We start from the raw sequence: 12531 nt of genomic DNA, 5'->3' as shown, positions 1-12531 counted from the left end.
TTCCCCCCTATAAGTGAGAACATGTCTGTCTCTGTCTGACTTGTGTCGCTTCACACAATACCCTCAAGTTCCATCCATGTTGTTGTAAATGTAGGATTTTCTCATTTTTTTAAATGGCTGAATAATATTCCGTACTATACATATATACCACTTCTTTTCCCCTTCCTCTACTGATGGACACTTAGGTTGTTTCCATGCCTTGGCTATTGTAAATACTGCTGCAGATGTCTTTTTGAGTTAGTGTTTTCATTATCTTTGGATATATTCCCAGAAGCAGAAATGCTGGATCATATGGTGATTCTATCTTTGATTTTTTGAAGATCCTCCATACTGTTTTCCAGAGTGGCTGCACCAGTTTACAGTTTACCAGAGTGGCTTTCTCCACATCCATGCCATCATTTGTTAACCCCTTGTCTTTTCAGGGATGGCCATTCTAACAGGAGGTGATATCTCATCGTGGTTTAGATGTTCATTTCCCTAATGACTAGTCATGTTGAACATCTTTTCATGTACCTGCTGGCTTTTTGTAAATCTTCTTTGGAGAAATGTCTATTCATGTACCTTGTCCTTGTTTTTTGTTTTTGTTTTTTTAGTAGATTTATTTATTTTCAGAAAGACAGAGACAGCACAAGTGGGGGAAGGACAGAGAGAGAGGAAGAGACAAAGAATCCCAAGCGGTCAGCACAGAGTCTGATGTGGGGCTTGAACTCACAAAGTGTGAAAGCAGGATCTGAACCTAAATCAAGAGTTGGATGCTTAACTGACTGAGCCATCCATGCACCCCTGGAATCTTCTTAATATGATTTTTGGATTGTTCTTTGTGAGTGTATAGAAATAGAACTGATTTTTGTGTATTGAACTTATATTCTGAACCCTTGCTCCCTTGCTGAACTTGCTTATTAGCCCTGTTGAGTGTGCATGCGTGTGTGCATGTGTGTGTGTGTGTGTGTGTGTGTGTGTGTATTCCTTAGGATTTTCTATATACAAGACCACATTATCTGCAAACAGAGATTGTTTTACTTCTTCTTTTTCAATCTGGATGACTTTTATTTCATTTTCTTGTCTTTTCTGCCCTGGTTGGAACCTCTGTACAAACTGAACAGAAGTGATGAAAGGAGATATCCTTGTCTTTTTCCTGACCTTATGGAGAAAGCTCCCTTTTGGCTTTTAACACAGACAAAGTACATTACTTTTCTTACTTTTCTATTCTACCAGCCCTTCTCTTCCTCATTTGACTTTGGAGAACCCAATCTAAGAGAAGCCCCTTCACACAAGGCCCTCTCCAACACACCCTCTATACTAGTTGCCAAAGTATTATTTCCAAAAACAAAATCCTTCGATAATAATTGCTGTCACCAACTTAGTTCACTAAGTGCTGAGCTCTGGCAGTGTAGTATCAACATGACTCATATCCATCAGAAAACTGAGGCACAAAGATATTCAATAATATGCCCGGGGTCCTACTGCTCTCTTCAGGCCCTGTGCTGTTCTCCAGGTACCACACTGCTCAAGAGCCTCCTTGGCTAAAGCTAGGTCACAAGGTCACTTCCAGGTGATGCCACGGTCAAGGAAACCTGGGGCAGGAGATATTTTTTTGCCAAGTGCATTTTTTTTTTTTTTAAGAGAGAGCATGAGCAGGGGAAGGGCAGGGAAATAGCGGGACAGAGGATCCGAAGCGGGTTCTGCGCTGACAGCAGTGAGCCTGATGAACCATTGGATCATGGCCTGAGCCGAAGTCAGACACTCAACTAACTGAGCCACCCAGGCACCCTGCAAAGTGCAGAATTTTATTTTATTTCCCTCCTACTTATTATTCCGAAAATTTTCAAGACTATATGAACAGTGAACGAATAATACAATGGACTCTAATATATACATATATCCCTATATAATCTAGGAATCACCTAGATTCACCTATCGTGAACACTTTTTTCTGAATGGTTTAAGTGCACGTTGTAGATACTAGGATACTCCACCCCCAAGTACTTTAGTATACATCTCCCAAGAACAAGAAAATAAACATTAATTCAATAATATCACCTAGGACGTTGTTCTGTATCCCAAACTTTCTCAGTCATCCCAAGTACCTTTTTATAGCGTCATTGTTGTTGTTTTTACTGTTGTCATTTAAAACAATTTTTTTAATGATTATTCACTTTTGAGAGAAAGAGACAGAGTGTGAGTGGGGGAGGAGCAAAGAGAAAGGGAGACATGGGATCTGAAGCAGGCTCCCCCGGCTCTGAGCTGTCAGCACAGAGTCCGATGGGAGGCTCGAACCCAGGAACTGTGAGATCATGACCTAAGTCAAAGTCAGATGCTTAACCGACTGAGCCAGCCAGGTACCCCTTTGCTGTTGTCATTTTAATCCGGGATCTAATCAAGATTCTCGGTTACATTTCATTGTCTGCATCTTTGTTTTGTTTTGCTTTCCACGACATTGACCTTTTGGAAGAGTCCAGGACAGTTGTTTTATGGAAGGTTTCACATTGTGGATCTGCCTGCTTGTTTCCTTGTGATTAGATTCAGGTCACACATCTTTGATACCACTCCACAGGAGCTGTGTGTGCGCTTTACTGCATTCCGTCAGGAGGGACATCAAGTCCGATGGTCCCACTCTCTGTATCCTAAATCTGACCATTTGGTTAAGGCAGCCACACCCAGGTCATGTCACTGTAATCCCGTTTCCCTTTGTAATAGTTAAGAAATCTGCAGTGAAACTTGCAGGTTACCTGAATATCATGTTCTCCAACCACCTTTCACTCAATGCTTTTAGTATCCATTGATGACTTTTGCCCGATTCACCTGCTTCACTGAGCCTTGCACAATGGTGATTTTTTTAATTAAAAAAATTTGTTTTAATGTTTACTTGTTATTGAGAGACAGAGAGTGAGCAGGGAGAGGCAAAGAGAAAGACACGGGATCTGAAGCAGTCTCCAGGTTCTGAGCTGTCAGCACAGAGCCTGACACAGGGCTCAAACTCACAAACCACAAGATCATGACCTGAGTCAAAGTCGGACACTTAACCAACTGAGCCACCCAGGCACCCCAGCAAAATGGTGATTTTTAAATCCCACATTGATTTGCTGGCATTCTTTTGTAAAGTGATCCATTTTTTCTCCTACCTTCTCTTTCAACACATGACTATTGGATTAAAAAAAATTAATATGTTATAAGCTCAAATCGTCAAATTGTTATAATGCTCAAATTGTTCTAAATTTGGCCAATTTTTCTAACCAGGTATGTTGCTGCACCGAAGGAGATTGGGGTTCTGTTGTAAGGAAGGAGAGAATGGGTATTGGGCAGCAACTAGTAGGCCTGTTACAACACCTTACCTCCCCAAAGCCTCAGTTTCCTAGGCCTTAGAATGGGGAAATAACTCCCTCTGGATGGTTTCCAGGATTAAATGAATTGCTTATAGATTAACTGCACACAAATGATGCTTGTGTCATGGAAGCTGACACAAAGGTTTTCAAAATATATAAATCTCCCTTCCTCTCCTTTCCTCTGCATTCCTATGCCACTGCCTTTATTCATCCTACTTTGGATTTATAATGTCATGTTATCTTCCCCTATTTGCAGTATAGAACTCATCGGGTTGGTTCTCATGAGGCTCAGCTAGGCTGCTGGCACTGTAACCCCCAATCTAAGTCTTGTGGGGTTCTGATTCTCTCCCCAGATTTTGCACACAGTGGAGGTGAGGAAGACTGCACACCGTCTCATGCTCAGATCTGTGGTCCGGACTCCCGTTTTGCGGAATCAGTTCAGGGTGTTATTCCATCATCTGACCCGGAAGAGAAGCCCATCCCTTCCCTCAATTTTTACACCCCCCGCCCCCTCCATAGCCATAGATGTTTGGGTGTTTGGGAGACCTTCAAAAACACGTGCAGCATGAGTGGATACTGATAGTACCCCACCCAGATTTTTTACCAGCCGGTGAGACCATCCCCCAGTTTCTGTGGCTGTGAGCTGTTGGCAGCTCACAGATGCCCCCTTCACTGGGGAGTTGTCCTGGGCTGTCACTAACTGACTGATGTGGGGCACAGAAGGCCTGTCCCCTTGTCAAATGATGAAACCAATTTTGGATATAATTTGTTCTCTAGAGCACCGCCCCCACTGCCACTCCACCCAGAATTAGGCCGCAGCCAGTCTCCAGTTTTGACCACATCTTTACTTAGCTTTCTCCCACCTCATCCTGTTCCCTTCCTTCATTTCTCTGGAGGCACTCCCCAATAAACCACTTGAACCAGAATCACTTTCTCGGGCTCTGCTTATAGGGGAGAAAGGGAGGAGAGAAGGGCAGGAGGGAGATTTACAAGTCAAAGCATTTTCTTTTTTTAATTAAAAACATTTTTTTTCAACGTTTATTTATTTTTGAGAGACAGAGAGCGACAGGGCACGAGCAGGGGAGGGGTGGAAAGAGAGGGAGACACAAAATCCAAAGCAGGCTCCAGGCTCCGTCCGAGCTGTCAGCGCAAAGCCCAACGAGGGGCTCAAACTCACGAACCCATGAACCGTGAGATCATGACCCGAGCCAAAGTCAGACGCTTAACCGACTGAGCCACCTACGGGCCCCTCTTTTTTTTTTTTTTTCTTAATGTTTACTTATTTTTGAGACAGAGAGAGAGAAAGACAGAGTGTGAGTGGGGGAGGAGCAGAGAGAGAAGGAGACACAGAATCTGAAGCAGGCTCCAGGCTCTGAGCGGTCAGCATAGAGCCTGATGCAGGGCTCGAACCCACGCACCATGAGATCATGACCTGAGTTGAAGTCGAACGCTTAACTGACTGAGTCACCCAGGTGACTCAAATCAAAGGCCCCAAATCAAAGTATTTTCAATGACAGTAGCAGATACCTTTGTTCATAAAAATCCTCTGTCCCCACCTCTGGAATGTTCACTGGCTTCTTCACTGAAGCTATTCTCATTGGTCTCTCTCCTCCTCACTCCTTCTTTTCCAGGTTCCCCAAAGCAGCTCCAAATGATTCTTGCTATTTCATGTAGCAATCCAGTGTGCCTCGGTTTGATTCCAAACTCACGTCCAGGCCCACCTTGGTAAATCAAAGCCATTCAGAAACTCAGTTGAATAAAAGGGGGCTTCATTCAAGGACACTGTGGCTGTAAATTGCAATCATTTATATTCCTCCATTACACATATGATCCTGTATAAGAAGCATAAACACAATGCTTGATATACTGCACTCAATGCATGGCATGTGTGCTCATTGGCCAATGTTTCCTAAATGCCTATGATCATTCACTGCATTCCAGGGCATTTAGAATAAAATTTTGACCCTGTCTTATAAGGCCCTACGTGATCTGAACCCTTCCGGCTCCTCTGGCCTTCTTGCCTATGGCTCCCTTCTCACTTTCCAGTCACATGGCCGGGCCCTCTTTCTATTTCTTGAATGTGGGTGGCAAGGTCTTCCTTGCCTCAGGGCCTTTATACTGGTTGGTTCCTAGCCAAGTTCTTCCCGTCTTTTCCTGGCTGACTCCTACTCATCCTGAAGTCTCAACTCAAATGTTTCCTTCTCAGAGAGGTTGCTGTGGCCTCTCAAATTAAAGGAGGCCCCCTCCTATTAATTTCCGCCCTGGCATTGTGATGTAGTTTTCCGTTTTTGGCATTTATCACAGTGATTAGTAAGTTTATTTATGTGCTTGCTTGTTTGTCTTTTCATTTGTTCCTTCCATTGCATCTAAACCTCACGATGGCTGGGCGTGTCTTGTTCGTCTTTGCATTCTCCGCGGCTAGTTCAATGTTTGCCCAGTTCTTAGTTGAGCGCCGCTCAACACGAGTTTGCTGAAGGCGCCAAGCAGCAAACCATGCGAAGGTCGCCCTGACATGCCTGCCTCAGACTCCCCGCTGGTCTCCTGGCCTTAGATCATCACCCTCGATTCTGCTTCCAGGGTGATCTTTCGCCTGGCTGCTGCACTCTAACGCGCTTTCCACCGCTCACGCACCATGCCTCCGCGTGATCGCTAGTTACAGATGGGCAGTTCGGACCTTGGAGACTACAACCCCCACAACGCCCTGCGGGCCCGCGCCACATGATTGGCTGAACCTCCGGCGGCGACCAATAGGACGGGGCTTTGTTGGCTTGTGCCGCAGCAGCCCGAGTCCCGGGAAGCGCGGGGCGCATAGGGAGCCAGAGCCTGGCGTCCGTCTGGTTGCTCTGGAGCCGAGTCGCGTGGCCGCCTGCCGGCTCGCCTCTTGCCATGGGGAGCACCGAGAGCAGCGAGGCCCGCAGGGTGTCCTTCGGAATGGACGAAGAGGAGCGGGTCCGGGTGCTGCAGGGCATCCGGGTGAGCGGGCCGCCGGCGGGCGCGAAGAGCGAGCGCGGCCTGGGCCGGGTGGGCGTGGAGGGCGCGGGCCAGCCTGAGGGGAGGTTCGGACCCGAGATTGGGCGGGCGCGCCTCGCTCATTGAGCTCTCCCAACGCCCTGGTGGCGAGCATCTCTCCCTCCGCCGTGTACGTGAGGGACCCGAGGCTCGGGGGATGCCCGGTGTCCGCCATCTGGGCAGTGGCTGCCTTCAGGCTTCACTACCCTGGCATCGGGGGAGAAAGCGGAGAATGGGGAGAGGTGGGGAGGCCACATTCCAGCTCCGGTTGAGTTGTTGCAGACCTGCATTTGTTTCCCTGCACCCCAGTGCACACGTCGTGTTACATGTACGTGGGATGCTTCCAGTCCAGGACAACGCAACTGCCTCTTCACTGAGGCTCTCGGATTCTCGACACCGCAGCCGAAGGAGCAGTTTAAAAGTTGTGAATCAGATCATATGCCCTTCCCCTTGCTTAATCCTCTCCAGTGGATGTCTAGCGCATTTAAGATGAAGAGGAACCACTTTACCTTGTTTTACAAAGCGGTTCTGCTGACCCGTGTGCCCGCATCTCACCCAGTTGCCTCCTTCCCACCTCCCGTCTATTTACTGGCTTCCTGACTGCAAGATGTTGGCTTGTTCCAAGCATAGGACCTCTGCATTTGCTGTTTTCTGCCCTCTGTCTTTTCCTAGATGAGGCTCTTATCATACTGTCACAGTTTGAGAATCATCTGAGTATCCTTAGGTGACCTGGTCAATCTAAAGTAGCTTCCCACCCACACTATCAACACATTTTTTTTTTTTTTTCATAGAAGAATCACCATTGGGAACCTCTATTGATAGTTAACTTGTTTATTGTGTTTCCCACCACAGCGAAAGCTCCTTGAGGCCAAGGCTCTTGTCCTTTTCAAGACTATCCCCAGAACTTAGAGGAATAATAAAAGCAGCTCACATTTGAGTTCTTAGTGGGGACCATGGATTCCTCTGAATCCTTTACAGGCAACCTCTCATTTAATTTTCAACAGCCCCGTGGGAGAGGTAGAATTCTAGTTGCCAATAAGGACAAGTAAGGCACTGAGAGGACACCTAGATGAAGGTCACCTAGATGACAAGAGGGAGAGCTGGGATTGATGGAGGCCAACTCCAAGCCCTGTTGACTGAATGCTGCAGTTCATACACCTGTGCCTGGCACATAGTGGGTGGTTTGTAAACCATTGTTGAGTGGTTCAATGGATAAGACCAGTGAAATAGCAACCACGTTGAAATAGAATGCACAGATAGGGGTGTAGGTGAATTAGTTAAATTACAGAGTAACTCAGAAAAAGACCTCAGGAAGTCTGATTTCTGAGCAGATGCTCATTAGCAGTGTGCCCTTGGGTGAACAACTTATTATTTGAATCTCAATCCCTGTGTTTTTAGAAAAATCAGGGGAGGGTGTGTAATCCTAGGTACTGTCTAAGATATGTGTGTGTAAGTGCTTAGAAACAGTAGTGTTTTGTGGGGGTCTCTATTCTTAGTCTAGGATAGTACTTAGCACATTTGGTGCTTGCTAGGCCTTATCTAGTCTTGACCCGGCTCTTGATGAGGACAAAACGGGGAGGAGTTGGCTCCTGTTTGAAGGTTGAGAGGCAGGAGCCTGAATTGGAATTTAGAAAAACATCCTTGGCTGTATTTGGGTGCTCTCTCACCTTTGTCACCTGGTATTCTGTGTTTGGGAATGTTGGAAAATTAGGTCAAAGTCAGGTCTTCTAAGATTCAAGGAAGTTGAGTTCCTCTAAGTTGACAGGATCATTTTTGGGGGGGCGGTATGATATCAGACTAGTACATTTTACATCTAGTTCCCTTAGTTCTGCAAAGTGTAAGTTCTCTTTAAAGATGGAGAATCAGGCTTAGGGCTGTTCAAACTTTGAGGTATTATCTGAGTGACTGATGGGACTTTAGTCCAGATCTTTTGGGTGCAAGAAACAGCCTTTTCTCACTACTCCAAGCTCCCTCCCCCAGTGATATGCAAGGCAGCCTGAAAATTGTGCGACACAACCTCTACCTGTTCCGACAGGTACTGGCACCCCACTTAGTTCTCCCAGAGACTGTTAAAATTAGAGGGAGGTTTGGTGACTGACTGTAAACTCATCAGAATAAATGACTTGCCTAGAGGCACACAGTGGGGTGCATGGCCCCATCAAATGAGAGCCTCCTTCCTTCCTTCCTTCCTTCCTTCCTTCCTTCCTTCCTTCCTTCCTTCCACTTGTGTGCCTGGTTTGGGAGAGGGAGATTTGAGAAAGGAGGTGATGGCAATGAAGTGTTTTGTTGTGGGGGCTTTTTCTACTAGCAGAGTTACTTGAGAGTTGGGGAGTCCACCTTGTCCTTAAGCAGGCAAGTAAAAAATCAGCAGAGATCATTGGATGAACCAAATGAGAAGTTAGTTTAAGTAGAAGGTAGGTGCCGAAGAAGAGTATCTGCCCCAGGTCCTTCAGAGAAAGTTAAATATTCTTAAAGACTACTCGTATTTAATCCCCAGGCCCTGATCCTGGAAAGTACTCAAGTTCCCTTAAGATTCAGTGCTAGGGCCTTGCTCCTTTGCACATTTATTTGCATAAATTTACATATTGAGTTCAAGCCCTAATTCCACGGAAGGTAAGAAAAATTTAATTAATGCAAAATGCTGCAATTATATGCAACTCCAGTTTTCAGAGCAGGCATGTGTGAAATACATAAAGATCTCATTTTAGCCAGTATATTTAACCTTATCCTCCAATGAGAGAAGGTTCACACATGACAATAATGTCTTGTGTGTGCTCACTTCTCTGCCCCATGGAAGAAGCCGTATTTGGTAACTCAGCTGAAGTTGGTTGCTTTTCAACGTCTAGACTCCACTGTTCTCCAGCCTTTTCCCTTTCCAGCTGCTTGGCTGCCTGCTACTCTTCCCAGCTCACTTCCTGGCCGGCTGCATGATAGCTGTGTCCCCAGACCCATCACACTGTCTTGGCTACATCACATTTGCCATCATTCCTTGCTTTTGTGAGGCAAGTCTGGACCACCGCCGAGGGGAGGACCAAGGAGGATGTAGAAGAGGCACAAGAAACAGTCCCCAAACATGCCCCTGCCAGAGAAGCCATACGCCTGAACACTGTACCTGTAGCCACAATTTATCCGTCACCTCAGCAAATGCTTACTGCACACAGGCCCAAGCACTGGGCCTGGCCTTGCAGAGGCCATCAGGGACAAAGCATAAGGTCCTTACCCTCATGGAGACCTCAGCCCAATGTCAGAACAGACCAAGAAAGGAAAAAAGAGGCAAAGGAAGAAAAGGCTGCAAGTACTCTGAAGAAAACAAAAGTGTGCAGAGTAACGGGGATCCTTGCTTGCAGTGGGATGGCGGACACTGCCGCTCTGAGTGGGGGACGCTGGAGATGTGCCCGAGCCAGCCATGAGAAGCATGCAATCTGTGCTGTGTTTTCTGAGCACTAGCTCAGATATCCCCCTCCTGCTGACCTTGTGAGCTGTTGTCCACATCTCAGACGTGACATAGGTTCAAGGAGGCCAAGTAACCCAAGGGCGCAGCTAGTTAGGGGTAGAGTTGGAGGCTCATTCCAGCTCCACACGCCATGTGCTTGGCCAGCCACAGAGGGGTCGGGATGTTGAAAGCTGGCCAGGCACTGAGGCTAGACAGGTGATGGGTCCTGAATCGCCAGGGAGGGCTTGTCCGTGTGTTACCTTGGAGGCAACACTGCAGGTCTCTAATCAAGAGTGGTGCTTTGGAAAGATGTTCTCTGATGATGGTGGTTTTTCTTTGTTTTTAAAATCATATTTTTGAGATGTCTTTTACATGTGAAATTCACCCATTTGAATGATTTTTAGCAGACTTATGGAGTTGAGCAACTGTCACCACAGTCAGATTTTAGAACATTTATTCTCAAGACCTAAAAAGATCGTTTGTGCCTATTTGCAGTCTGTCCCCACTCCCACGCCCCGCCCCAGGTAACCATTAATCCTGTTGCTCTGAGTTTGCTTTTTCTGGACATTTCATATGAATGCACTCAGATCTTTGACGTCTGGCTTCTTTCACTGAGCACAATGTTTTTGGTGTCAGTTTGTTGATGTAGCATACATCAGCAGCTTGTTCCTTTTTATTGCCGAGTAGTATCTCATTGCCTGGCTGTCCTGCATTTTGTTCATCCAGTCACTAGTTGGCGGACATTTGAATTGCTTCCGGTTCTTTATATTATGAATAATGTTGTGAATATTTGCATACAACTTTTTTTTTTTTTTTGGTGGACCTATATTTTCATTTTTCTTGCATAGATACCTAAGGGTAGAGTTGCTGGGTCATTCTGCTTATGAATTCAGTGAGTTGTTAGGTTTCACTTTTTAAGAAACTGTCAAATTGTTTTCTGAAGCGGCTGTACCATTTTACATTCCTGCTGGCAGTAGATGAGGGTTCCGTCTTCTCGACATCCTCACCAACACTTACTGTTTGTTTTCTTGATTGTAGCAATTCTAGTGGGTATGAAATGGTATTTCACTGTGGCTTGAATTTACATGTGGCATGAATTTCACTGTGGCATGAATTTACATGCAAGTATCTAATCGTGTTGAACATCTTTTCATGGGCTTATTTGCCATCCGTAAATTTTCTTTGGTGAAATATGTATTCGGATCTTTTGCCCACTTTTACTAGGGTTGTTTGTCTTTTTATTATGAGCTACACGATTTTTTAATGCTGGATATGAGTCTTTTTTTTTAATTTTTATTTTTTAGCGTTTATTTATTTTTGAGACAGAGAGAGACAGAGCATGAACGGGGGAGGAGGGTCAGAGAGAGGGAGACACAGAATCTGAAACAGGCTCCAGGCTCTGAGCTGTCAGCACAGAGCCCGACGCGAGGCTTGAACTCACGGACCGTGAAATCATGACCTGAGCCGAAGTTGGCTGTTTAACCAACTGAGCCACCCAGGTGCCCCTGGATATGAATCTTTTATCGTATTACAAATTGCAAATATTTTCTCCCAACGTGTGGCTTGTCTTTTCATTTTCTTATTGGTGTGTTTTTTGAAGTGCAAACCTTGTAATTTTGATGAAGTTTAATTTATCAGTTTTTTCTTTTATTGGTTGTGCTTCATATCTTAGAAATCTTTGTGTAACCCAAGGTTATGGATTTTTTTTCTGTATTTCTGAGAGTTTTATAGTTTTGGATTTTATATTTAGTTCTATGATTCATTTTGTGTTAATTTTTATATGTTATGAGGTAAGGCTTTAAATCGGAGGTTGGCAAAGTTTTTCTGTAAATGACCAGTTAGTAAATACTTTCTGTTTTGCTCACCAGAAGATCTCTATCACTTCTACTCAACTCTGCCATTATAGGGTTAAAGAAGCCACAGTCAGTGTACAAACAAATGAGTGTGGCTATGTTCTAATAAAACTTTACTTATAAAAGTGTTGGGTTAGATTTGGCTCAAGCACTAGAGTTCACTGAACCCTAATCTAAAGGCCATCTTTTTTTTGCATGAAATATCCAATTTTTCTAAACATCATTTGTTGAAAAGACTATCCTTTCCCCCTTGAATTACCTTGGGACCTTCGTGAATATCAATTGACCATAAACATAAGGGTTTATTTCTGGTTTCCCAATTCTGTTGAGAGTTCCATTGATCTATATGCTATATGTCTATATTTATGCTACTACAACATTGTCATGATCATTGTAGCTTTGTAGTAAGTTTCAAAATTGGGAAATATAATTTTTTTTTTTTTGAGATTGGTTTGGCTATTCTGAGTCTGTTGCATTTCCACATACATTTTAGGATCAGTTGGTAACTTCTGTAAAAAAAAAAACTCTTAGGATTTTGATGGAGTTTGTGTTGAATCTAGATTACTTTGGGGGAGAATTGCCATTCTATTTTAATGTTTATTCTTGAGAGAGAGAGAGAAAGGCAGAGTGCGAGTGGGGAAGAGGCAGAGAGAGATGGAGACACAAAATTTGAAGCAGGCTCCAGGCTCTGAGCTGTCAGAACAGAGTCCGTGAGGTCAAACCCATGAGCCGTGAGATCGTGACCTGAGTCGAAGTCAGATGCCCAACCAACCAAGCCACCCAGGTGCCCCAACAATCATCATTTCAACAACATGGAATCCTCCAATATGTGAATATGAAGTCTCTATTTATTTAGATTAAAAATTTTTTTTTCAGCAATGTTTTATACTTTTAATGAACAAATCTTATGTTT

General features: G+C 44.7%; 1 protein-coding gene across 4 annotated transcripts in view; it reads left to right on the top strand.

The window, feature by feature from the left end:
- Window positions 1–6106: 6106 nt before the first annotated feature.
- Window positions 6107–12531, top strand: part of CHCHD6 (coiled-coil-helix-coiled-coil-helix domain containing 6) — a 250621-nt gene continuing 244196 nt past the window's right edge. For all 4 annotated transcript variants that reach the window (XM_043588297.1, XM_043588300.1, XM_043588301.1 and 1 more), the window contains exon 1: window positions 6107–6296. In XM_043588297.1, coding sequence (XP_043444232.1) covers window positions 6210–6296 — 87 coding nt within the window. In that variant the 5' untranslated portion in view covers window positions 6107–6209. The remainder of the gene's footprint in view (window positions 6297–12531) is intronic.

Source organism: Prionailurus bengalensis, chromosome A2 (assembly GCF_016509475.1).
Source record: "Prionailurus bengalensis isolate Pbe53 chromosome A2, Fcat_Pben_1.1_paternal_pri, whole genome shotgun sequence".
Classification (NCBI taxonomy): Eukaryota; Metazoa; Chordata; class Mammalia; order Carnivora; family Felidae; genus Prionailurus; species Prionailurus bengalensis.
This window is presented reverse-complemented; position numbering and strand designations above follow the sequence as displayed.